General features: G+C 49.9%; 1 protein-coding gene and 1 long non-coding RNA gene across 6 annotated transcripts in view; both read right to left on the reverse strand.

Annotated features, from left to right (window-relative positions):
* LOC135245840 (semaphorin-3C-like) overlaps positions 1 to 17,056 on the reverse strand; it is a 35,605-nt gene extending 18,549 nt beyond the window's left edge. For all 4 annotated transcript variants that reach the window (XR_010327416.1, XR_010327415.1, XR_010327414.1 and 1 more), the window contains exons 1-6: positions 16,607 to 17,056; positions 16,201 to 16,393; positions 12,243 to 12,404; positions 1,960 to 2,120; positions 1,453 to 1,515; positions 146 to 265 (exon numbers count right to left, since the gene is read on the reverse strand). Coding sequence is in view for 1 of the 4 variants with exons in the window: in XM_064319174.1 (XP_064175244.1) it covers positions 146 to 265; positions 1,453 to 1,515; positions 1,960 to 2,120; positions 12,243 to 12,366 (468 nt within the window). In the remaining 3 variants the exon portion in view is untranslated. The remainder of the gene's footprint in view (positions 1 to 145; positions 266 to 1,452; positions 1,516 to 1,959; positions 2,121 to 12,242; positions 12,405 to 16,200; positions 16,394 to 16,606) is intronic.
* The window catches only part of LOC135245461 (uncharacterized), a 277,471-nt gene that overhangs the window by 248,804 nt on the left and 3,427 nt on the right, over positions 1 to 25,240 (reverse strand). The gene's annotated exons all lie outside the window — the stretch shown is intronic.

Here is a 25,240-nt window from a genome sequence, read left to right on the forward strand (position 1 = left end):
CAACCCTTTAAGGTGTGACATCACAAATGTGTGAATAGAATGTTCTGAACTGAACGTTCTAACGCTGATGTCACAATCGCTGCCGATGATCGCCACCCCTTTCCTCTTTCTGGCTGACGCCGCCGGCGTGACGCCTCGCACTGACCTCTGACCTTCGACCCCTGTGAACGTAGGCGCAGACGGGGCTGAACGCGCCGCTGCCGCAGGCGAACAGGTGCGTCCGGTTGAAGGGCTGCGCGACCCGGATGAAGTTCCCGCACCCGTGCTGGAGAAAGAGAGAGAGAGAGAGACATACCTATTAAACCGAACGCATTCACCACCTTTTCCCTGAAATAGTATTTCACTTTAGAGACTTGAAGGGACGTCGGAAATTCCTTCCGGAAAATTCACCACGGGCTGAGCGTGCCCTCTTGCATCGCCGTCAGAGAAAATATGTCTATTATTTTACACTCAATCTTTTTCATGCAAGCGGCAGTTATCACAATATAGCTCAGGTTTGCAGAGACTGCAAGCAATTGAAATCTTGACTGTAATCCATTTTAAATAATTTGAGGGAGAGGAAAAAAGAAAAAGAGAGACTTCTGACGTTGCAGTGGAGTTCTGGAACCCTGACAAAAGGCCAACTCCTCAAAGGGCTAAGATATGGTTTGTTATGACCACTCAAAAGTACTGCTTTCCTACTGAGAAATGTGCAACGTGACCAACTCAGATTAGCATTCGGCTGGTTAAATGGGATAATATTTAAAAAAAACAAGTCACCTCAGCAGAGGGTGCCGGCAAAGCAAAAGAAGATCGTAAAAGCGATCTGTTTACAGCTCGTCCCACAGGCCCGAGCTAGCGTCCAGGACAGGAGTTCTTACGAACTGACAACGGCTGTAATTCAGGCGCTTCCAAATGGAATATGAACAGGGGATGGGGGGTCGCAATCAAACAGCAGACGCGGGGACCGGGTCGCGCAAATATTAGTGTTACCCCCCCCCCCCACCCCACCCCCTCTCTGCAGAGTTTGGGTCGTGGCTCAGAAGCAGCACAAACGGTTCCTGGGAGGTCCTCGCCCAGTTTACGAGCAGCTGCCCCCCCGGCTGCCGTTTCAAAATAAAAGCCCCGTAAAAGCATACGCTGTCACAGAAAGGGAGGGGAGGGGGTAGCGTGGGTGGGGGGGGGTGGGTGGGTGGGGGGGGGGGTGTCCAAGCCCCGCCTGTACAAGGCGTCCTGCTCGTAACAGTCGGACAGGCTCGGGATCACAATTCACTGTTTGCGACGTGCTTTTTTTTTTTTTTTGTAGCGTCAAATGCATTTGGAACGGGACAGAGGAAATGGCCGCTCTGCGATGTCACAGGTCCGGAGCGTGGCTGGGAAGGGCGAGCGAGTTCGTTCGATCCTGTCTTTGGCGGGGGTTGCCCCCGGGACACGGACGGAGACGGGGGGTGGGGGGGGCTCGGGTCCTCTTACCGTCGCGTCCTTTCCCGCCATTAGGCACTCCTCGATCTTGCTGGCGGACGCCGGCCAGTACACCTGCAGGGAGAAAGGAGGAGGAGTTTCAGCCTCGTCAGACCTGCTGTGGCCTCCTTAAAAGGAAAACAGCTTCCTGCGGTACCGTTGCTGCTGGACGGCAGGCGCCGACTGTTCAGGAAGGGTTCAGGGTTCAGTGAAAGGGGTCGTAAAATATCCGCACGGTATTATGTTCAGTGTTAATCCAAATTGTCCAGCTGGGACCATATGTACTCTGTAAGAGTTCATTTAGCACTGAAAACGCCATTGGCCAGCTCTATAAATGAATTGTAAACGAAAATAATGTAGTTCGCTCTGTGTAAGGAAATCTGCTAAATGGCTAGGGTGCGTAATAACGGTAAAGGGGAGCGGTCGTTGGTCTCAGCCACCCAGTCGCGGTTCGTACCGGTCTGTAGCGGTCTGTAGCGGTCTGTAGGGGCGGGGGGGGGGAGGGGGACGGGCACTGACCTTGAGCGGCCGGTGGGTGATGTTGTTGATGCTCAGGGACAGAAGGTGGTCCCTGCAGCCCACGTACATGCGGTCCTGGTCCTCGTCCACCAGCAGGATCCTGTAGTCCAGCGGCTGCTCCGACAGGCTGTAGTGCTCAAAGGACTGGGACGCCTCCAGCTCTGGAGAACCAACACACACACACACACACACACACACACACATAGACACACAGACACACACATACACACACACACACACACACACACACATAGACACACACAAACACACACACACACACACACATAGACACACAAGATGTCACGCCTTTGACAACCGATTTTTCAGGTTGATTTCTGTCAGAACAAAACAAGGATCACAGGTAGAGATCAGCTCAAGGTGAGCTCACACTGAGATTTTTCACCGTGTGGAACAGTTTTCCAGGTCATGTACTGTCCCACTGGCACAGACTCCTGGGGTGTTCAAGTCCTGGGTGCTCTTAAACTAAAATGACGAGCATAGATGACTCCTAAAGCTAATGCTAACCATATGGTAATGCTAACGCTTAGTGGAGGCATCTCCACTGGGTGCAAATAAAGATTGCGGGATGAACTCCGCCAAAAGAGAACGACGCAAAAGCGATGACCGAGCGATTTAAACAAGCGGGGGAGAAAATGGGGAGGAGGGGGGAGGGAGCCTCCAAGAGAGCCCGGGGGGGGGGCGGGGGGGGACTTCTCTCCAGCTCGCCGGTCGAAGAAAGCTGGTGGGTGACCGCGACGGAGAGCCTTGGAGCAGAACCGCGAACAGGATTCAGAGGGGGGGGGCGGGGTCTCTCGTCGCCGCCGGGGCGAAGCCGCCTCGAAAACGCACTGTTCCCGCCGTCAGACCTCTGACCCGCTCCCCGCGCTCCCCTCCTGACAGCCTCGACGGAGGGATGGAGAAAGAAAGGAAGGGACTGAGAGAGAGAGAGAGAGAGAGAGAGAGAAAGCGCTCTCGGCGGTGACATCAAAGCGTTTCTGGGGGGGGGGGGGACAGCCCCGGCTCATGAATATTAATGAGTTTTCTATTCCGAGCTGAATGGCAACCGGAGTGGGGAAAGCGGACGCGAGTGTTCTTTCCCTCTCTTCTTTTCTTCTTTATTCGTTCATTTCTGCCTCTCCTCCCCCCGCTTGTTTTCTGTCCCGTATCTCCTCATGTAGCTGTGAGGGGGGGGGGTAACGGCACCCAACTGCCACCCCCACAACCCCCCCCCCCCATCTAAAGTCACAGTGTTGCCATTCAAGTCCAATGCTTCTCCGCGTGTTTGATATGCAAGTCCCAGCTTAGAAAGAGAAGACGCATTCCTTTGCACTCTCTCTCTCTCTCTGTTTCCCTCTCTTCTAGGGACCTTTTGCAGTCTCTACCCACCAAACTGCGGGGGGGAGAAGGTGCCCCTTTCCAGGCTCCCCGTGGCTTTTCCCCGAAAGAGGGAACATCCCCAAAAACTCGAATCTTTCGCATGCTAATCGCAATTTAAACATGTTTGCCGACAGCCAACAGTTTAAGTCGTGATGTCATATTTTTTATCCGAATGCTCGGTTTTTTGGCACTGGCACTTACAAAGAGTTAAAAAAGGATAAACACGCTATATAAAAATGGGAATAAAGGCCTGACACACAAGAATGTTAATGGATTTAAATCTCAAATCGTTCATAATGATTGGTCTCACTCTGGAATGTGAGACCAAATGTTATCTGTTAAGAGTTGCACTGACACTGTTAGAGTCGAATTAACACTGGCCATTTTACTGTGTAGAACCTTGAGCCTTGGCAGCTGAGCAGACGCAGAAGCGCTGTGGTAATCGGTCGCTGTTGTTCCAGAGCGCTGAGCTTCGGATCCTCATCCAAAACCCTGGCCGGCGATCCCGCACCCTGCAGAGAGTGGCGGGACGGGAGACCGACCCCCCCTTCGCTTCGGCAGAACGCTCACACGCGGTACCGTCCCAAGAAACATACGGAACAATTCAGCGGGCCAGAATTTCGTTGGGAGAATGCACTCGGGAAAAAAAAAAAAAGGTAAGAAAAAGTTCACTTTCACAAACGCTTGTTACTGGGGTGGTACCCCATAGATACATAAAACTGTACCCCTAGCCAGCCGTACGTAATTCATCTGTACCTTTTTAGCTTGTAAGAAGTACTCCTTAGTACCCAAAAAAAATATTATTGTACTTTCAGGGTCCATTTGGGAAATTTTTTCCATAAAGAACAAAAATGTAGCTGAACTATACCTTTATTTCTGAGCGTGTATGAAATGACTCTCCACGCTGCCACAAAATAATGCTAATGCCTTGAGCATTCATGTAGTGCCTCAAAGTAAGAGAGCTGATCTCTGACCGGTTTTCACAATCTTATCTATTACAATAAGAAAGACTGAACTGATCCTAAGTGTCCCTGAGCAACACACCTAACCCCTAATGGCTCCCAACGAGCTGATTGGTTCCTTGCATGGCAGCCTTTCACCGCTGGTGTGTGGGTGAATGGGTGAATGAGAGGCATCAGTTGTAAAGCGCTTTGGATGAAAGCGCTATGTAAACACAGTCCGTTTACCGTGTTGTAGCACCCCAGCCCTGAGACGCTGGATGAATGCGGGCTCTGGTGAGGGCGCTTCAGGACAGCCTGACACGTGACGCCCGGGAGCGCCGTTTGAAGACACGCTCGATTATTGGCGGAAAATTTGAAAGTCGTCATCGCCCTGGCCTGTTATTGTCAACAAGCTGTGGGGGGGTGGATGGATGGGGGTGGTATTCGACCGGGCCTTTTTATTCGCAGCGATGCAGACCCCTACGCGGCAGCAGGGCCTGACCGCACGTGCGTCATTGGCCGCGGTGGGGGGGGGGATGGGGGGGGGGTCGCGAACGTTGCGGGGGACTTCTCTCCTCCCCCCTTTCGTGCCGTTCGCGGCCTTTAAAAACATCCCGTTGTTGTTGTGGGCGCTGGTCGGCTTTTTTGTGGCTCGTCCTGTCAGTGAGGAAAGCAGCCTGACCGCCGTCCAAGTGGGGCTGCCAAGTCGCAGGCGCTGAGGCGAATCGACTGAGACCGCTCCCGTAAACCCAGCTTAAACTTCCGAGGTCACGTCCGAGCCCGAGGACTCGTGGGTTTTCCCATTCGTCGCGAACGACGGGCCAGTGAGAGCCGGCCCGAGGCAAAATCGCTACCCACAATCCTTCTCTTTCAACGCTAAATGTCCAGAGGCGTTCGAACAGTCTGCGGACGGTGGGGGGGGGGAGACATTAGCTGGAAGGCCGAAGAACCTGTGCAAAAGTCGGTTTGGTGAAAATCCAAGGGATATAACAGAACTGAGCCACTGACACAGAACTCTAATATGTGTGTGACAAATGTGGGTTCTTCTGTCAAGCACTTTTAGCATTTACTTAATGAAAGAAATCCACTGAATCACGTCAAAACTCCAAGTCAAATTGGTACTAGATGTTGCTTTTATTGTGTTTAGGCCATCTGTTGAACTTCAAACTAGAGAATTTAATAGCAAGAGGGACCGAGAAGGGATTGCCAATTCAGTAGAACAGAATCTTCCTTTTCCAGCTCAAAGCCCAACGCTATTCACTCACAGGTCTTCCTGTTAAAAGAGACCAACTTGCATCAATTTGCGTGTTGTGGAAATCAATGCGGTTGTAACGAGCGGGTGATTCAAATTTAACTAACCGCTGAGAAGAATGCTGTGAAAGGCTAGCCTATTAAAAAATAAAATGTTTTATTCTGTCACACTCTGGCACAGTATTGAAATGGATTCATGAAAGCTGAGAACTTTCCGGCGAGCCGGCCAGTGTAGCTCACGCTCGGCGCTGATATTCGAGCAGCCCGTTGTCATCATCGTCTTCATTTTATTGGGAAGCGACACCGAGGTTAGGGCCTCTTGTCAGCACGATCGTTTGTTCGGTGGTGACGTTCGCAGCCACGCTTCAGAAAATAAGGAAACAAAGCAATGCGGCCCGGAGCGTGGCCACGTCCCCTCTCTGAACGCCTCTCAACAGAGGCTCCGCCCTCCGAGCGGCTGATGAGGAGGAGGAGGAGGAGGAGGGGTCGGGACAGCTGACTCCGCCCATCCGCTCTGCAATGTCCACCCCAGCTACTCCGCAGGAGGCATGCCACAATAACAAAACACTACTACTACTAATGCTCCGAATACTACAACTACTACTAATACTAAAAAATCATTTTATAATAATGTTATAGCACCTTATCGAACTACTCATAATAGCAATACTACTAATAATAATACTAATACGAAACTACTACCAAAATTGCCTACATCCCCTCTGCATGATGAAGGTAATTGAAATCTAAAGAAAGTGTATTGAAAATGGATCCGCGGTCCGCCATCGCTGCTCCAGCCAGCACCCAGCCCCCTCTCCACCTGTCAGGCCCCGCCTCGAGGGGCCCTGCTGACCTTTCACCCCAACCAGCGGGCCTCCTGTGACCTTTGACCCACCCCACTGGCCGTGAAATACAACCGTGTTTGCTGCGGGAGGCCCCGGTCAGCCTGTTTGGTAAGTTGGCCTGTACATTTCCTGAAAGGGTACCATTCCATTTACTAACTTACGACTGCACGTTATTCATTCATTGTAATCCACATTCTGTTCCACAGGCCCAGTTAAGCAACTGGAGTGTCAGCATGGCTTGCATACCACAAGGAAAATGGAAACGTTTTCTTTTAAGAGTTAACGATGAATAATTTCAGAAGGCTTAGTTCGCTTAATGGCAATTAGGGCTGAATGGCGTTTGAATGGCAGGTCGAGGGTAGTTAAGGGTTAGTATGCTGGACAATACAGGAAACATATTGAGTGGAAGGATGTTTTCAACCCACAATATAAAGACATATAGGTCCATGAAAAGGTACAAAGAAGGGCAACTAAACTGGTTATTAATTGGAAAAATAAAATAGATGTATTTTGTAGTTATTGAACTAATTTAACTAGAGAACTGAGAAAGCCATTCTCTTTTGTGGTGAAAACCTGCAGAACTGGTGATGGTAGGGAATGCAAATGATTGTGTAGCGAAAATCCAGGGTGAGTTCGAGGCATAGGCCACAAGGGCGGTTGCCTAGAGAGCCATGATTGGTCCACGATTCTCAAAGCGAACCGGCGAGCGGAACGTGACTCACCGCGGTCACGCCCGCGTCGGGCAGCTAGGGCGATTCGGTTAACCAAACCCATAAAAGGACCGGCACATTTCCTTCCCCGCAAATAAACCAAAGACCGGAATAATTAAACTTGACATATTATTGCTTCCCCCTCACAGTTAAATTGTCCACTTCCCATTCGTGCGGCTCGCGCCCACAGATATAAAACAGCAGCCGTTTGTGCTGACGATAAAACCTGCCGCAGGAAGCACGACAGATAAGGCTGCACTGGAAAAGGAGCAAATGTTCCATTGGGTTATTCAGAAAGAGAGGTTGTTTTTTACACCGGTGGTAAAATTTAGTAGCGCAAGAACAAGAACTATGTGTACCTTATGGCTAACCTTTTAAGGCTGGCTAACACTAACGGTCAGATATACAGTGAGGTTCAGAATGACCAGGTTCATGGGGCCAAAGTGTACATAATACAGTGCATATTACAGTGCAATAAATGCAATAAAAACGGCAAATCTGCGGAATGTTTGGGATTTCAAATGAATTTTCCACATAATCGAGAACCGTCATTGTTACAGTCGAATTTGAATTATGGCATGCGACAGATGTTAGCTTAGAGGAGATGTGTGCGGCGTTGGCTGGGTGAAACGCCGTAATCTCTCCACCGATCTCCTTACCGGAGAATTCGGAACATGCGCACCCGGCCATTTCGCCTCCGAGTTAATTTTGTTCCGGAATTTTCCCTGAAACCGAAATAGGCGTGGATGATGCTGTCCGTGAAAGGTGACGACAGCTGAGGCTGTGGCGCCAAAAACCTCTCGAAAACATATCTCTGCTCGTCTTTCTTTGTCTAACGAGGAGGGGCAGTACAGTCTTCGGCACTCCGGTCCACCTTTATTCAAACAAACGGTGCGTTCACCGCAGACCTGGGTCAAACACGTATTTGACCCAGGTCCGGTTTGCTGGAACAGCTCATTCCGGGTCTTGCGGGAAGCCGGTTCGTTTTCCTCAGTATAAATCAGGGCCCTAAAACTCCAGTCCCAGAGGGCCGTAGTCCCTTCCAGGTTTTGTGATCTACTTTCAATCGGTGGTTGATTTAGGCCGTGGATATGAGGCCTGCAGACTCTTTATGCGACTTCAATTAAGCACTTAAGTGCAGGAACACGTCAAAAAACCAGCAGATTTAACAGTAAAGATATACACACGAATGCATTACAACACAAACACAACGAATATTTGGACTTGGAACTCGCATTTATATTATTTTACTTCTAACTGTGTAGAGGCCAGCGTCAAAAGCAATTTTAGTCAGACTTTACACTTTAAAAGCTAAAAAAAAACAACCCCACAGAACACAATGACCAAGAACCACCAGGAGACCTCTTTACTCTGTCTCTCTGCTCTATTTATTGGTAGTTTTATAGCGCTTTTCAGATTTCGGGGATGTTTTCCGACCTCACAACTTACCAGTGTGGCGAGCGAGTAACGCATTTCATTGTTTGGGAAATGCCAGCGGTTGGTTTTTTAAATCCTCGGTAAATGAATACAGCGTGCGCCAGCGACCAGAATGGCTGCCTACTGCGGCTCACGTGGCAACGCATTCCTTTCCAGGAATGACGGAATGCCAGGGCGCGGATTCCAAAACATTTTCAGAGTTTTTTTTCACGGGGAAATAAAAACAAATTAAAAGCGTGACTAAGAACCGCGATGAATCTGAGGTTACCGCCCGTGTCATTAGATCGGTGGTTTTGCGCGGAAGCCCGCCTCGGAGAGCGCGTTCCGGTGCTTTCCGTGGACCTCCGCGCTCGGTGAGGCTCGTCCCGACCCTTGCGCGGCGAAGCCCACGTCGGTTCGTCTGATCGCGCGTCCGCCCGGGTTCCGTTTCACGGGCACCAGAACGATACCGAACGGCAGCGCCTGTCGGGAGCGGAAGCGTGTGTCTTGCTTTAAGGAGATGGCTGACTTTGACTGCTTCCAAGACACGTCCATCAAACAATTTTTAATTTTGTGCATGTCACACATCCTCGGTATAATGACAAAAATCTTTCAAGTGACACTTATGAAGCCTTTAAAAAACACGGATCTCTTCAGGCATCTGATGGGACGCCTGTATATCGCACAAAGCCTTCAGGGCTATATAACAGGGGTGATAGAGTCCAGTCCTGGAGGGCTGCAGAGTCTGCTGGATTTGGTGTGCCTGCTTAAGCACTTCATGCTTCACTTAATTCATGATTTCACACGTTCTTGTCATGGCCTAAATTGGCTGCTGACTGAATGGAAACCAGAGCAGATACAGCTGCCCTCCTGGACTGGAGTTAAACCTGCAGATACAGCTGCCCTCCTGGACTGGAGTTAAACCTGCAGATACAGCTGCCCTCCTGGACTGGAGTTAAACCTGCAAACGCTGCGGCCCTCCAGGACTGGAGTTAAACCTGCAGATACAGCTGCCCTCCTGGACTGGAGTTAAACCTGCAGATACAGCTGCCCTCCTGGACTGGAGTTAAACCTGCAGATACAGCTGCCCTCCTGGACTGGAGTTAAACCTGCAGGCACTGCGGCCCTCCTGGACTGGAGTTAAACCTGCAGGCACTGCGGCCCTCCAGGACTGGAGTTAAACCTGCAGACACTGCAGCCCTCCAGGACTGGAGTTAAACCTGCAGACACTGCGGCCCTCCAGGACTGGAGTTAAACCTGCAGATACAGCTGCCCTCCAGGACTGGAGTTAAACCTGCAGACGCTGCGGCCCTCCAGGACTGGAGTTAAACCTGCAGATACAGCTGCCCTCCTGGACTGGAGTTAAACCTGCAGGCACTGCGGCCCTCCTCTTATCTAAAGCATTTCACTGAATAATTCACTGAACGCCACAGTCATTAATTGCGTTGGCGTTCATTTCTGGCTAACACCTTACAATCGACCAATCAACAAGGAAGTCCCCTGCCTGCTTTCTTATGATTATGTTTCCCGAATGCTACGTCCGTGTTAACTACTGGGTTTTCCTCAGGGAAATGGCGGGCGCAGAGGGAACACTAAAAGCAGGCGCTTCTGTGACCCAGCGACTGGTCCTGAGCCGCTCTTTCCGGACTTTTCTTACAGACGCACTGTAGCTTACAGCACCCATTAAAGACACACACAGAAGGTTCAAAGAGGGGAGGACATGCTGCATTACTGGGGACTAGTTTTACAGTTTCTTTTTTTCTTTTTTCGAAGATACTTGGCAATACCTCTTTACATCCTGTCAGCCATTTGAATCATCGACGAACACAGACAAAGAGAGAGAGAGAGAGAAAGAGAGAGTGTGTGTATGTGAGAGAGAGAGAGAGGAAGAGGGGGGGGCTCCAGAAACAAATAGAGAAAGAGAGAGTGTGTGTGTGTCAGTGAGAGAGAGAGAGAGAGAGAGAGAGAGAGAGAGGGAGAGAGGCTCCAAACACCATTTCTCACACCAGTTCCTGTAAGCACACAGACCTGCTGGAAGCCTGCGGCACGGCTAACCCGCCGGCCAGCCCTGTCACCCGCTATTAATCCATGCGTCACCGTAAAAAAATCAGCACTAAGTAAGGAGAGAGGCCACAGGGAGACTGCTGGCGGCGTACAGCCCTGAGCGTGGGGGGGGGGTGGGGGAGCGGGGGGCAAACTGAGCGGGAGGGGGATCAAAGAGACAGAAGCAGGCAGCCTGGAGAGCACACAGCATGGCCCAGCCACACAGCTTTGCACCTTACAATATATTACATTTGCACTGCTTCACGGGCACTTAGCATTTCCAGCACATAGCACTTAGCATAGCCAGCACATTGCACTTAGCATAGCCAGAACTTAGCACTTAGCATAGCTAGCATTTAGCACTTAGCATAGCCAGAACTTAGCACGTAGCATAGCCAGTATATAGCACATTTAGCATATCCAGCACTTAACACTTAGATTCAGCACATAGCACCTTGCAGACTGCTGTAGATTTTACCATATATACAATATTCATTTTTAAATATTTTTTTATTCGTTTTATATATTTCACAATATATAAAATATATTGCAGTACCTGAAAACAAAAATTGTTTGTCTATTTGCCCAAATGTTCCGAAGCATCGCACTATTCTTTTTTAGCCCTAACGACAAATTGTATTACAATATATTGTATATTGCATTTCCCCAAGTATGGCTCCATTTTCTTCAACAGTTAATTTGCACAGCTGGACAGTCGCTGAAGCGATTCGGGTTAAGTACGTGTGCTCAGGGGTACTCGACGGCTGTGCCTCACCTGGGATTTGAACCCATAAAATCTGAGTTACGACCCCCTAAATTCCTCCCCGATATGCTACGCTGGAGTCTTTGACGTCGTCTGGCTGCAGATGAAGCGGACGCCCCCACCCCGCCCCCGCCCGCGCCGCGCTCACGCTACCGCTAACTCCCAGAGAGCCGCGCGGCGCCATACATCAGCGGCGGTTGAAAGGGAAGCCGACCGGCGCGGATACACCTGCGTATTGTCTGAGTGAGTCAATGAGAGACCCCCTCACCCCCCCCCCCCCCACTGTATTCTGGGTGAGGTGGAGGAAATCAAGCTAACATATTGCCCCATAATTGGACAGGCCCAAGGAAGAGATGCAGGTCTCATTTTTGTAGCTGTAGAACTGGAACCAGACTGGCTCATTATAGCCCTTGCCTATTGCAGAGCTGGAACCAGGCTGGCTTATTACACTCCTTTCGCACTGTGGAGGTGAACCAGGCTGGCTTATTGTAGCCAAGCTGGAACCAGGCTGGCTCATTATAGCCAAGCTGGAACCAGGCTGGCTCATTATAGCCAAGCTGGAACCAGGCTGGCTCATTATAGCCCTGTATCTGAGTGGTCTCACTCTAATGGTGCAGAGACATTTGATTTCCATATTTTGCATGTGTTCTACGTATGGTACATATGAGCACTGGAAGTTTTGCTTCAGGAGGCCATACAGGAAAATTCTCAGTGTTGCATCAGCAGAATTTACATGAGCTCAACAGGGGCTAAATATATGAGATTTGTAATGAACATTTTGCTGCATAGAGCCTTTGAACAAGAAGCAACCTGATCTATACCTCTGAACAGGAAGTAACCTGATCTACACCTCTGAACAGGAAGTAACCTTATCTATACCCCTGAACAGGAAGTAACCTGATCTACACCTTTGAACAGGAAGCAACCTGACCGTTACCTTTGAAGGTGAGGAAGACTCTTGGCATTTGCAAGAGGCCTGAGACGCTGGCGAGGAGAAGCAGGAGGGCCAGGACCACGCCGTGACCGCCTGACCGCAGCACAACCTCCTCCGGTCGCCCCATGACCGCTGGGCTCAGGAGCCCCGCCCTTAGCCCGAGGCCTACGGAGAAATGTCAGGAGAAAGAGTTTCACTGTCACATGACCAGGCCCATGTCATACGCCGCTCTGAATAGAAACATCGGGCTGTAGTTTTCAGACACATGCTCGTGGCTATGGACTGGATTCAATCAACATTTGTCCTAAACATTGGCTAAAATTTTTTTTTAAGTGTTATTTTTTTTCTGCACATTGAGTTTTGGAGTTCAGTTTTAGTTTCAAAATTAACTCGCCAAACCATGTTTCTGAAGAAAAACAAGAAAGACTTGGATTTATTTGTAGTCAAATGCGTCTAAGGTTATGACTGCAGGTTTAATAAGGCAAATTATATTTCTAAGCTGATACCTCAATATTTTGATATCTGTCAACAGCCACAGCATGTACGTGGGGAAATAACGTTTGCAGTTTTAGGTAAGCCTTTGAAGTAACAGGTAACAAGAACTGAGCTTGTCATTACTCTCACAGACCGACACAAACTCTTACTCGTACGCAAGCACACACTCACAAACACAAGGAGCACATGCACACCTTCTCACTCACATACACAGCCACACCTACACACAAGCACGCACCTTAAAAAACAACTTATAAAAGATAATTGACCTTCAAAGAAACAGGTCTAGAAATCCGCGAAGCTTCAGGACTTCGCCGCGGGCAACGACGCGTTGTTGCCACGGTAACGGCGGTTTCCGGCTTGCCGCAGACACGTACGGCACGTCACGGAAGAGGCCGAACGTAAAGAGCCGGGCTCGCGGTGGGAGAGAGAGACGGACGGGCGGCGGCGGGAGCAGCCCGGGCGACGCGAGCGCTCTTTTTGGCGGTAGCGCGGAGCTCCCGGCGCTGGGCGGGGCCCCCTCCCGAGTTCGAGTTCGAGTTCTCCCGCGGGCGTCCCCGGACGGGCCCCCCCCCCCGTCAGCCGAGCAGCTGCTGAAGCCGTTCGCCAGGAGCCCGGACCCGCCGGCGAGCGCGTGCCAGATATCATTACCCTTCCCATGATGCATTACCCCTAGCCGCTGGACGCTGATCGCTGCTTCACTGCAGCGATGCGCTACTCCACGACTGGGGCCCCGGCCATATGTAATATATACGGGACAGAAACTTCTGGATGAGCGTCTGACTTTACATCTGAGCATGATTTCACTCCAAGAAGATAAATTGAAAACAGAAATAAAGGCGTGCCTTCACAACCATATGAGACAACATTGATAATATTGATAATAATAATTATTATTATCATATTATGATAAGAAACACATTTACAAGAAAGACAAGGAATAAAAACACACATACAGAATATACAGTTAAATGCAAAAGTATTGGGGCAAGTGGCAAAATTCCTGTTGTTTTAGCCCTGTCCTCCAGAACATTCCATTCGGATAAAACAATGAATGTGAGGTCAATGTGTGACTGTCAGCTACAATTTGAGGGTATTTGCATCCACATTGGGCTCTTCATGCAGGAATTACAGCCCTTCACATACAGTCCCCTCCATTTTCAAAAAGTAATTGGACAATGGGATGCTCAGCTGTTTCTTGGTCAGCCGTGTGTCTTCGCATCATTAGTTCACGCACAAGAAAGCTAACAAAAGAGACGGAGTGATTCCAGGTGTGGAATTTGCGTCTGGAGCCTGTGGCTGTCGTCTCTCAACGTGAGGTGTCCCCGCCAGTAAAGCATCACGAGGCCATCACGAGGCTTTAAAATCAGAATGAATCGATCAGAGACGCGGCCAAATCGTTGGGCGTGTCAACATCAACCGTTTGATGCATCGTTAAAACATTCCAGCAAGAACTCACCAGTGAGCTCAGCAATAACAAACGACCTGGTGGATCACGGAAGACCACTGCAGTGGACGCCCGAAGAACACGGTTCAACCGTGAAAAAAAAAAAAAAAAAAACACTTTTCAACTGTCGAACAGAATCAAGAGCACTCTCCAGGAAGTAGGCGCAGATGTGTCAGAGACTACCATATAGAGAAGCAGCGCGACCTCAGAGTGTTCACCACAAGATGCAAACCACTGGTAAGCCGCTAGAGCAGAGCGGATCGGACAGGTCAGAGTTCATCTGTTTACCTGTTCAAATATTACCACCTTATTTCAGATTGAGTGTACTTGTCCAATTACTTTTGCCGCCCAAAATTGAGGGGGCCATGTGTAATTCCTAAGTGGAGCACCCAATGCGAATGTAAATCCCCTCAAATTAAAGCTGACGGTCTGCAGTTTAACCTCACAGTCACTGTTTCATTTCAAATCCAAAGGGCCGAAGTACAGAGCTGTCCCAATGCTTTTGTATTTAAATGTGTGCATATAGTGTTTGTCTTATTGTATAAAATGAAATGTTAATACGTTGTTTAAAAGGGTATCATTGCTACAAACATAACTTAAATAAAAAGTTGTTCACAAAACGTTAGCGCTGTTTACAAGAAGGTGAAGACAACCGTGTGAGGCGGGGTTTCGATCGAGCCGGATGCTGATTTGACCCCAAATTCGAATCAACTGCGGTTTTTGGACACTTAAAGCAGGCGGTAACAACAATGGCGGACAAACCGCGTGTAAACGGCCGGGCGTCCTGAAGACCTCCAAACGGACCCCCGACGCCACCCCCGACCCCAGAAGCCACGCCCCTCTCGCTCGGCTAACGGACCGACACCCGAACACTGACGAGCGAACAAGAATAAACAAAACAAAAAAAAACCCCCTACAAACACAGACAATGCCTCCCACGTGAACGTGCACATGAACTATGATAAAAACAGAGGAGGAGGCGGAGTCTGTTTGCAGGTGGCACAGAGGTAAGAACTGCACAAGAAGAAGAGGCGGGAACTCCTGAATTATGTCGGAAATGCATAAAAGCAGATACGCGTCTCGGATACATGCGTTTGAAATGCGGCCCAACCCTGCAGACACTGGGAGTCCAGTGCGGTAGAGAAATGCTTTCTCGGTCAGAACCCCCACCTCTCAGTTCTAACCGAATTCACGTTTAAATGGCAACGATTCCCGCCGGCTCCTGCCCTGTACACTGAAGCCTGGCACTGTCATGTCCCACACCTCCACCCTTCCTCAAGCACGCCTCCACCCAGCCAAGAACTGGCAACCCTGACAGGCTCAGAACTTTATACAGTGGATTTTATTCAAACATGCTATCATAATATTGCACAGGGATCGTTCAAATGCAGTTTTAACATTTACAACTGGCCATGGTAGCAAAGTGTTCTTAACCTTAATTTAGTCAGTTAGTTTATTGTCCTCTTGCTGAGGAAATTCTTTTGAAAACAGTTCAACTGGTACACAGGGTAGTCAAATACAAAATAATACCAAAGAAAAGTATTTATGTACAGTGCGCTTAAGTAATTTAACTAAACTAATCAATACATAAGCATACTCAATCTCACATGAAAAAGTTTAAACATAAATTTAATGCTGAGATTAGAAATAACAGACAAAAATCATAAACGGTCTATGGCTGTTCTCTCATTCAAATGAAAAATCCATGTTGATTTAAGAGGTGCACTTGAGCTGTCCAAGTGACCCACAGCTACAAGGAAGACCCAGCACCTGTTAAGCTTCTCACTCACTCACTCTCCCCCCCCTTCACACGCAAACACACACACTCACGCACACACACAGGCACACACCCACCCATACGCAAATAAACACATGCACACACACACGCACAAGTAAACACATTGCCGCGCACAAACAGATACACATAGTGAGTCACATATACACAAACACGTACACACACACACTCACAAACGCAGTTAGTGAAGCCATGTGTATCTACGGCATAGGTTCCTCACCCACCTTGACCAGGTTCCTGGCTCCCTTGTGGACTGGGTCTCTCCCTGTGCGAGAGTGTGTGTGTGTGTGTGTGTGTGTGTGCGGCGTGTGTGTGTGTGAGGTAGCCTGTTCCCCCGCTGCGCTGTCACCAGGGTGTTCCCCAGGGAGAGAAAAACACTGCTGCTATTCCTCGGAGCGACTGCTCGGACACGAAGGACTGAGAGACAGGGAGGGAGAGAGGGAGGGAGGGAGGGAGAGAGAGAGAGAGAAGGGGAAAAGGGTAGGACGGTTTCCTATTACTTTGTGGTCTGTACAACCCCCTCCTCTCTCTCTCTCTCTCCCCAGTCACTCTGTCCACAGTCTCCCTCCCTCCCTCCCTCTCTCTCACCCCTACTCTCTCCCTCCACAGTCTCTCTCTCTCTCTCCTTACCGCCAGCCCGTTCCCCGTCTCCCTCTCGGCACGCGATGCTCCAGCGCGATCTTCGCCCGCCAGCCAGCCGGCCCCCGTTCCCTCTCCACGGGCCGGAGGGGCCCGAAGCGGCGCCTGAGGCGCTTCGAAAAGACGCGCGGGTTCGCCGAGTTCCCCCGTGTGCCGGCGACCAGGGCGCTCGGCGGTACCTGCCGGAAAAAAACAGACCCGTGGGACGACTTGCCGAGTCACCCTTCCTCCCCCCTTCGAGCTCTTAGACCGTCGCAATAAAACATCTGCGAAAAAACCAGTCACACTGAGAGACTGCTTTAATCAGGTCTGAGTGACGTCGCAGTTCACTTGTGACATCACAGGTGGAATCACAGATGGAACAAGCATAATGTCGTCTGAACCAGAAAGCCTCCTTCAGCTCCGTATAACCACGGCAAATATTTGAAAGGCTGCACTTCCTTTCGCTTTGCAAATATATTTTTGTTAAGTTTTCTCATTTGTTATAAACTCTCGAGTGCTGCCCTGAGGGTACGCCTTCTTGTTTAAAACAAAACCTCCATTTGGCAGAGTGGAATTCTGTCTTTGGCTCAGCTTTTAATAACAAATGATAAACCTGCCATTAACTGGGTATCTGTACTTTGAAACTATGCGGTCAGCTGATCAAACTTTGTTTTTTTGGTTTTTTTTTTTTTTTTTAACCATGGAATGTATTTTATTATTTTGCATACGAATCAGAAAAATGATCCCTTGCAATAATAATCTCCGATTTGTATTTCTGGCTCTGCGGTGGCGTCTCGATAAATCCGTCCGTCGCACGGGTATCGGAGGACTTTCCCAGGACTTTCACGGCTCTTCCCAGGATTTTCACGCATGTCATGCTCCAGCTGTGATTCCGTTCTCTTCCTGTTTCTGTGTTTCTAGCCTCATTCCAGTGCCCGGTGCCAGCCTCACCTGTGGGGTCTCTTATCAGGGCTACTGAACTCCAGGTCCTGTGGGCCGCAGTGCCGGCAGGTATTTGCACTACAACCGTGCGCTACACCACCAGATTTCACTAGTGAACTTTCACAAAGGTGTGTGTGTGTGTGTGTGTGTGTGGGAGGGGGGGACACCTGCTGTTTGTGTGTGTGTGTGGGGGGCACCTGTGGTATGTGTGTGTGCGTAGATGCATGTATGTTGTGTGTGGGGGGGCACTATTGTTTGTGTGTGTGTGTGCATGTATATGTGTGTGTGGGGACCTGTTGTGTGTGTGTGTGTGTGTGTGCATTGGTGTGTGGGGGGCAGCTGTGTCTGTGTGTGTGCATGTATGCATGTATGTGTGTGTGTGGGGGGCACCTGTTGTGTGTGTGTGTGTGTGTGTGTGTGGTGTGTGTGCCCAGCTCTGGGGCAGATGCTCTCAACTCGCCCCCACTAATGAGAGACAGCAGCACACAGCTAGTGCCGGAGCAGCTGTAGAGAGCCCAGCTCCCAGAGGAGACGCTCCCTCCACGGTCCGCTCCCCACAGGGCTGCAGAATCAGCACTCAGCACACACATCCCTACCACACTCCAGCTCGCCCCCACCCCCCACACACCCCCAACCCCCCCTCAGCACACACATCCCTACGCACTCCAGCTCACCCCCACCCCCAACCCCCTCAGCACACACATCCCTACCACACTCCAGCTCACCCCCCCCCCACCCCCCAACCCCAGCCTGACCCAGCTGCGCAGCTATTCCAGCAATGCCTCCTTTCCAAATTCCCCCATTTGACACACAATTCCTTAATTCCCACAATTAGCCGTGTTTTGACCTTGTTTCGACCGTGTTTTGACCGTGTTGTGACCGAGGCGTGGGCTGTCTCTCCCCTGCGCGCGGTCGAAACCGCTGACTCTCGCAGCGAGCGGGAGGACGGGGCCGGCGGCCGAACGGCGCGTTTCTGCCGGCGAAGAACGGCGGTCCTTGGCGAGGGCCATTTCTGGCGAGGCTGGAACAGCGAGAAAGTGAGGTAGTGAGTCAGCAGAGCGAGCGAGCGAGCGAGTGCGGGTGACTGCGTGAGTAATCGAGTGAATCAGCGAATGAGAGAGCGACTGAGAGTGAGTGAGTGAGTGAGTGACCTCGCAAGCCGTGTTCATCAAATGTAGCTGGGAAATAATGATCTGGCTGCTGCTGGAATAATGGAGCACTGTCCTCTGCCAGAGCAGCTGGAGCAACTCCCTGCTGCTCGCACAAAACAACACGATTTCACACACGCACTCGCGCGCACACACAGACACACACACACACACACAAACACCAGCACTCACATGCACACGCACACACAAACACCAGCACTCACATACACGCACTCACACTCACACGCATACACACACACACACTCGCACTCACACGGGCACACACACACAAACACACAGCTGCCAACCAACAGAGTACTTTGCTAACAGAGTACTCTAATAGAGCGCCTTCAGACACACGTAAACTCTGAAAATCGAGCTAACCGTTAGAACCGATTTAAAACCAGACATTTAGAGAGAGCGGACGGGCGCCGGGGCAAAAACTTGTTTACCAAATTCACGCGCAGGAGGGGTCAGCCGCCGTTCACTCACAGGGAGGCTTTCCGGGGGCACCTCAGTCCGATTCACGGGCGTCCGAGCGGGACGCGCAACGAGGGCTCGCGGTTCAACGCAGGGCGCCAACTTTCGTCTACGCGCGTATATCACACGTTTACCGGCTGCTACATTTTCACACACAGCCAACTGACACGGCTGAGTGAATGCAGGGCGAGCGCCATCGCTCGAGGCTACACGCCCGGGGGGTCGAACCCGCGTCCTCCGAGTCACATGACCCGGTTTCCGAACCGCGCCCGCCCCCCCGCACGTTGCGTCCGTTCTGCTGAAAGGGTTCGGTTTTTGGAATGGCTTCGCATCAGGGGAAGGGAAAGAGACGGGGGGCCTGTGGGTAATGCGGTCCTTATCTAATCTAAAAATGTGTCCGAGCGCTTATGAATGGGAGTACAGAGAGGCCGTCCTCCGGGCCAGCGTTTGGTACATGCCGTCTGAACCTCTCGCAATGACATTACCATCCCTGAGACCAGACAGAGCTGTCTGTCTCACGGCATGAAGTGAAAATCCCATCTTGTAAGCCCTACATGCTGTTACTCACATTTATTGTAGTCATGACATATGCCAGATATATATAGTATACATTGATTTGTTGTTTTTAATATATAAAAATGAAACAGTTTTACAATTGGGCTGCGCATAGCAAAATCTGATTTTTGATTTGTCAGTGTACCGCAATTCCCACCATGCATTTCACCAATATCTCAACTGCTTGCAATGAACTATGGGAAACTGAGGCACGAGAACCACTGAAACGACTGCGCGCTGTCAAGATTAATGGATAGGACAGGGCAGAGGTGCTTTTAGGTACGGACTCCGCGGCGTCAGACTCAACTTCCTTTATTTCAATGCCGCGTCGGCCAAACCATTTGTGCTTTTGGCCCTCGGCCCTCTGGGTAGAATTTGAGTCAACGACCTTTGTCGAGTGAGACAGCATAAGAGTTGAACTGGGATATTTGGGTGAAGTTCCACTTTAAATTGTAAGAATACACCCACCGCTTTTGCCCATCCCCTGTGCCCCCCCACCCCCACTCCAACCACTGCATTAACAAACTTTAATCTTCACTTCCTGTCTGCAGACTCAAATAGTCTGGCTGCAGTAAATTGACTTCCTGTTACCGCAGCATGTAGTCTGCTCTGCCCCACGCCCGGCCATAGTACTACAGCAAGAGCAGCCAGGACGCACAGACCAATACTGTAATCCAAAACTGTAGTGTAGTGGGGGTGGCAGTGTAGTATAAACGCCAACTGCGAGCCAGGCCTAATCGCCATGTCAGTGCCCGACCTCACTGATGCTCTTCTGGCTGAATGGAAGCAAATCCCTGCAGCAATGCTCCAGCATCTAGCATAAAGCCTTCTCAGAACGCAAAATAAGCTGGCTTTGGTTCCCAATTTAACCACTCTTCTGTCTTTAATTAGACCCTTTGAATATGTAACGACGGATGTTATTTTCTTATGGCAAAAATGTATATTGCAAAGGATGAACGTTCCATATTCATTTTAGGGCTTTTATTGAGAGAGATCAATTTCTTTTTTTAAAAAGGAGAGTGGGACAGTCTATCCTCCTTTAGTTTTTTTTTTTCAGACAAATAGACAGCAGAGAGGGTAACAAACAGAAGGAATGGCAGGTGAGGAAGCACTATGACAGGAATTGAAACCCGGCCATCTTGTATCGATTCATCGACGGCCCGACAGCTGAAATCAGTGAAGTCCTAAACGCCGAAAGTGAAGACATCTGGTCGTAGAAGCTGAACCGCGCGTGTTATTCCGAACAGAGTTCAAAGACGAGGCAAAACGCTAATGAGCCGAAACGGTATTTTGTCAAAATCTGCTTCGGTGCAAAATCATAGAACAGTAACGCACGCATTGCTTTCAACAAGACCGGAGGTGGAGCGTCCAGGGGGTCAGAATGTGTTTCTTCCACCCATGAACTCGGCCGGCTGATTTCACTGATTAAGAGCTACCTCCAGGCTGAAGAATCGTTTTAATTAGCAACTCCAGGCGATTGGAACTATACACAGGGGGAGGACATTTACTTACCAAACCTGGATTGTCCACCTGTGGTGAACAAGACAAGCATGCACATGGTTACATCATGTCCGAGGTATGTAATTATAAAAAGAGATGTACTTCTCTACTATAAGGCCCGCCCACTGCACGACATAACCAGTCAATGCAACCAATCAGTGAAGGAGATTCAAACATAAATTGAGAGACGGGGGAGTGGCTGAACGGTTAGAGGCGGCACCGTGTGGTGCGGCGCTGCAAGCTGCCCTCTGAGGACGTGACCACGAGTCCCAGCCTGGCACGCCCCCGGCGTTTCTGCGCCGCTGCCACAGGAAGGGCGGTCTTAAAAGGAGCCGCTCGCACAGACGGATTTCCAAAGACGTTTGTCGTATCCGCGATGTAACGTAATCTCCTCTTATGTTATCACCGACAAAGTTTTGGCCCGAAAGGCTGAGACGCGTTACCAGTACACTTTTTCGGCTTTCGCGTCCGTAGAGATTCGGGAAACGCTTCCTGTTACGGGAACGTAATAGCCCGCGCACAACAATACAATTATTCCACAAAAAAAAAACGTTATTTGATAACCGCTGCTTTTGTGCGGCCGTGTTTCCTGGCTGACGGCGAGGCCCGGCTGGAGACTTGACCACGCTGCCAAACCTTATCGCGTTACAGGAAGGGCTTTGCTTTTCCGCTTAACCTCAGCATCAGTGGTTGCGACTGTTACTTTACACTGCGATCGCGATTCTGGGTTTCAGATTCTATCCCAAGATGCACCGCATTCACGTGTCACGGGATCAAATGCCGAGGGGCACCGTAAACTTGGACTCAGGACTTCTGAAGGACAAAAATCTTGCGTCGTAGTAATCGCATCACCCCTAATTCGATGTACTTTCATTTCACCTCATTAGTTCTGTTTGGCCTTTCAAAGGAAAGGAGGAGCGGCGCTTTTACTTTTTTTGCCTTTTTTTCGAACGTGCTGGTAAGATTATCCAGAAACAAAAAAAGCGACTCGTTCCAACTGCAGCAGTTTTCTTTTCGTCAAAGGAACATGGATGGGAGAGGGTTCGGGGCAGAAGGGGGGGGGAGAGAAATGGGCTCTGAATTTTATTTAATGGATGAGCGCGTTCCGTTCGAGCATCCTGTAGATTTATACGCTTCCTGAGGTCGGAGGTCGGCGTGGACCGGAGCTCCCCGGCAATCGGCGCGGCGGGGGGGTTTCGATCGCAGCCGAAGCCCGCGCCGCGGTTCTGGAGACTGTTCAGCTGTCGCTTCTCCCGATTGGCGAGGCTTTTTTTTTTTTTTTTTTAAACAGATGTAGCCCGTTAGCGGCCTCCACATGAAAGCAGCTACAAGGAGCCCCTTTGTGATGCCTTGGGTCTGCGCTTTGCTAGCGGTCCCCCCCCGGAGGAAACAAACCGCTCTTTTCAACCCGGGCTGACAGACCGTCGTTTATTCTCGACACGGTTTAGGCCCCGCCCCCTCCCACTCTCAACAATCGCCAGGGATACAGCGTGTGGCCCCGCCCACCCGAGGCTTGCCTCTCGGGAACACACTGCTTCATTTTCTGCGATTATGTCCGTAATCGGTTTCTCCTGTTGAATCGCGCATTGTTGGCTACGACCCCTGAATTGTAACGAGTCATTGATTAGTAGCTCTTCGTGATTTAATTAACAACGTATCCGATTATGGCCACATTATATCAGAAATAGCCGTTCTACAACGCGACGGAGAAAAAATGTTCAGTATTCACTTCCCAGGACTTTGAACCAGTTTTTGAGAATCAGGACTTTGAATCCAGTCTTTGAATCAGGACTTTGAATCAGTCTTTGAATCCAGACTTTGAATCAGATGGCAGATGCGATTCCTTCGTAAAAAGGGGTTAAATTTTTTTTACTGATTCATTTTAGGCTGACAAGCGAAATCGGCGGGGTCCTAACTGCTGAAAGCCTGCACTGCGTGAGGACAAGCTTCAGGAACCTTCCTGAAAGAACCCGAACGCCCCTTTTCGAACGACTTTGACCCGACCGAGTGATTGCCCGTCGCAGAACCCAGCGCAGCACGGGGGATCTCTCTGGTCCGCTGGCCCTCAACAGGACGCGGGAAACCTGGCCTCCCCCCAGTACAACGCTCCTCCTCGGCTGCATCCAAACCCAGCGTTCCTCAGGTCACAGCGGCTGTGGCTCTGCCTCAAAGGGCTCCACTGGTGCCTCATGCAGCGGGCCAACCAAGAGCATCAGCCAGCTTCTACAAAATGGCCGACGCCCCCCGGTTCAGAGGCGGGCGAAAGTGGGCCGTTTCTGGATTCGATGCCAGCTTCCCGGTCTAACGTTTCCACCGTCTGGACAGTTCAGCCACATTTTTTGATAAGCGCATTTTATGACAGACTGTTCTCGTGTCCCACCGTGACACATTTGGCAGTGATCTAACGTACATTTGGACCAGTGTTGGTGTATGCAGCCAATTGGCACGTTTAGCCAAGGTAATTAGTAAAAACTGCAGATGATTTGAATAGATTTTAAAGACCTAGGTGAAACCTCTGACCCCCCCCCCCGTGCACGGGATGCCCCCCTTTCAAAAACCCCCGGAGGGAAAGGTTCGGTGAAAAGCTCACCCCTCGAAAGTGTCGCGGTCAAAAACGGCCCCCAGAAGCGCAGCCAGCAGAAAGAGTCCCTTCATGGCGCCGTCCCGATCGTGATGGGCGCGGGCGGCCCCCCTGTCCTTATATGCCGCGGGCCGCGTCACCGCCCCCCTTGCCGCCGAAATCCGACGTGTCACTGTTTCCACCCCAAAATCCCAATATCCTACCCCTGAAATGGGCAATAAAGGACTTCTGAGAGGCCCTAACCTTGACCCTTTGGTCCACATTAAACACATCACCTAACAAACATTTTGATTGAGCCAGACAGAAGACCTCAGTGTATTCAAAGATGTGTAGAATCGACGCAAAATCACACACTAGCCTAGTTTCTCTGCAATATTTCACGAGAGTTGAGATCAACACGCTTTGTGGAGGGGGTGTCTGGATCATTTTGCATATGGAGGCCTCCAGGTGTCTCCCTTTACTATTAAACTATTAAACAGATATTTACCATTTCATACACAAACTGATGCTATGAATTGCGCAGTTGCAACCGTACATTTGCACCTGCTGATGCGGAAGTCACTGGTAGGACAGGCGAATGAGGTAGGTCCGTTGGAGAGACGATGTGACAGGTCGACCAGTAACACCCGCTTCCCTGGAGAGGTCAGCGCTGGCAATGGTAAGTGTTTGTGCAAAGAGATGCCTATTTTAAAGGAAAGATACAGTATCAATGCTATCAATTTTTGATGCTAAAGGATGTTACTCTGGTGATAAATTTTGTACTGTAATAATTACACAAAATTATCACAATACACATGTTCTGCTGCTCTTGGGAGGTCAGCTGGAGGACATGGTATGTATAATCCTGATGAACACAAATTAAATTATTTCAGTAGGAGTAGTACAGCAGGAATGAACATTCAGCACAGGCAGGGTCAATCATTAACCACTGAGTGATATGATAAAGTGCACAGACGGTAAGGAAAAGACTACAGGACATGTATATAAGCTCAGTACTTAGCAAAACCAGAACAGACATCTAATTTAATACGGAGGAGGCAAAAGGAGTGTGTTGTAGTGTAAGTGTAGTGTATAGGTTACGATGAGCCATGTGGGACAATGAGGCTCATCATACCTGGTATACCTTCTTATGTCAGTGTGGTAGGTTATTAGCTTTGCTGAGGATGTGTCAGAATGGGAGTTGATTATCTCCGTATAAATGAAAGTTCACTTAACTGCGGACCTATTGGTGTGGGAGTTCATTATCTTCACTATAATATTGCTGAGGAGCTGTGGGAATGGGGAGTTGGCTATCTTACCTGAGGACATATTGGTGAGAGAGTTCATTATCTTTACTAGACAGTTTTAGTGTTTCGCTGAATATCTTACCTGAATAAATTTCCGTGTTGGAGTCAGTTGTCTTCCTGGAACTGTGTTAATATGGAGTCCGTAATCCCC

This window comes from Anguilla rostrata, chromosome 19 (assembly GCF_018555375.3).
Source record: "Anguilla rostrata isolate EN2019 chromosome 19, ASM1855537v3, whole genome shotgun sequence".
Lineage (NCBI taxonomy): Eukaryota > Metazoa > Chordata > Actinopteri > Anguilliformes > Anguillidae > Anguilla > Anguilla rostrata.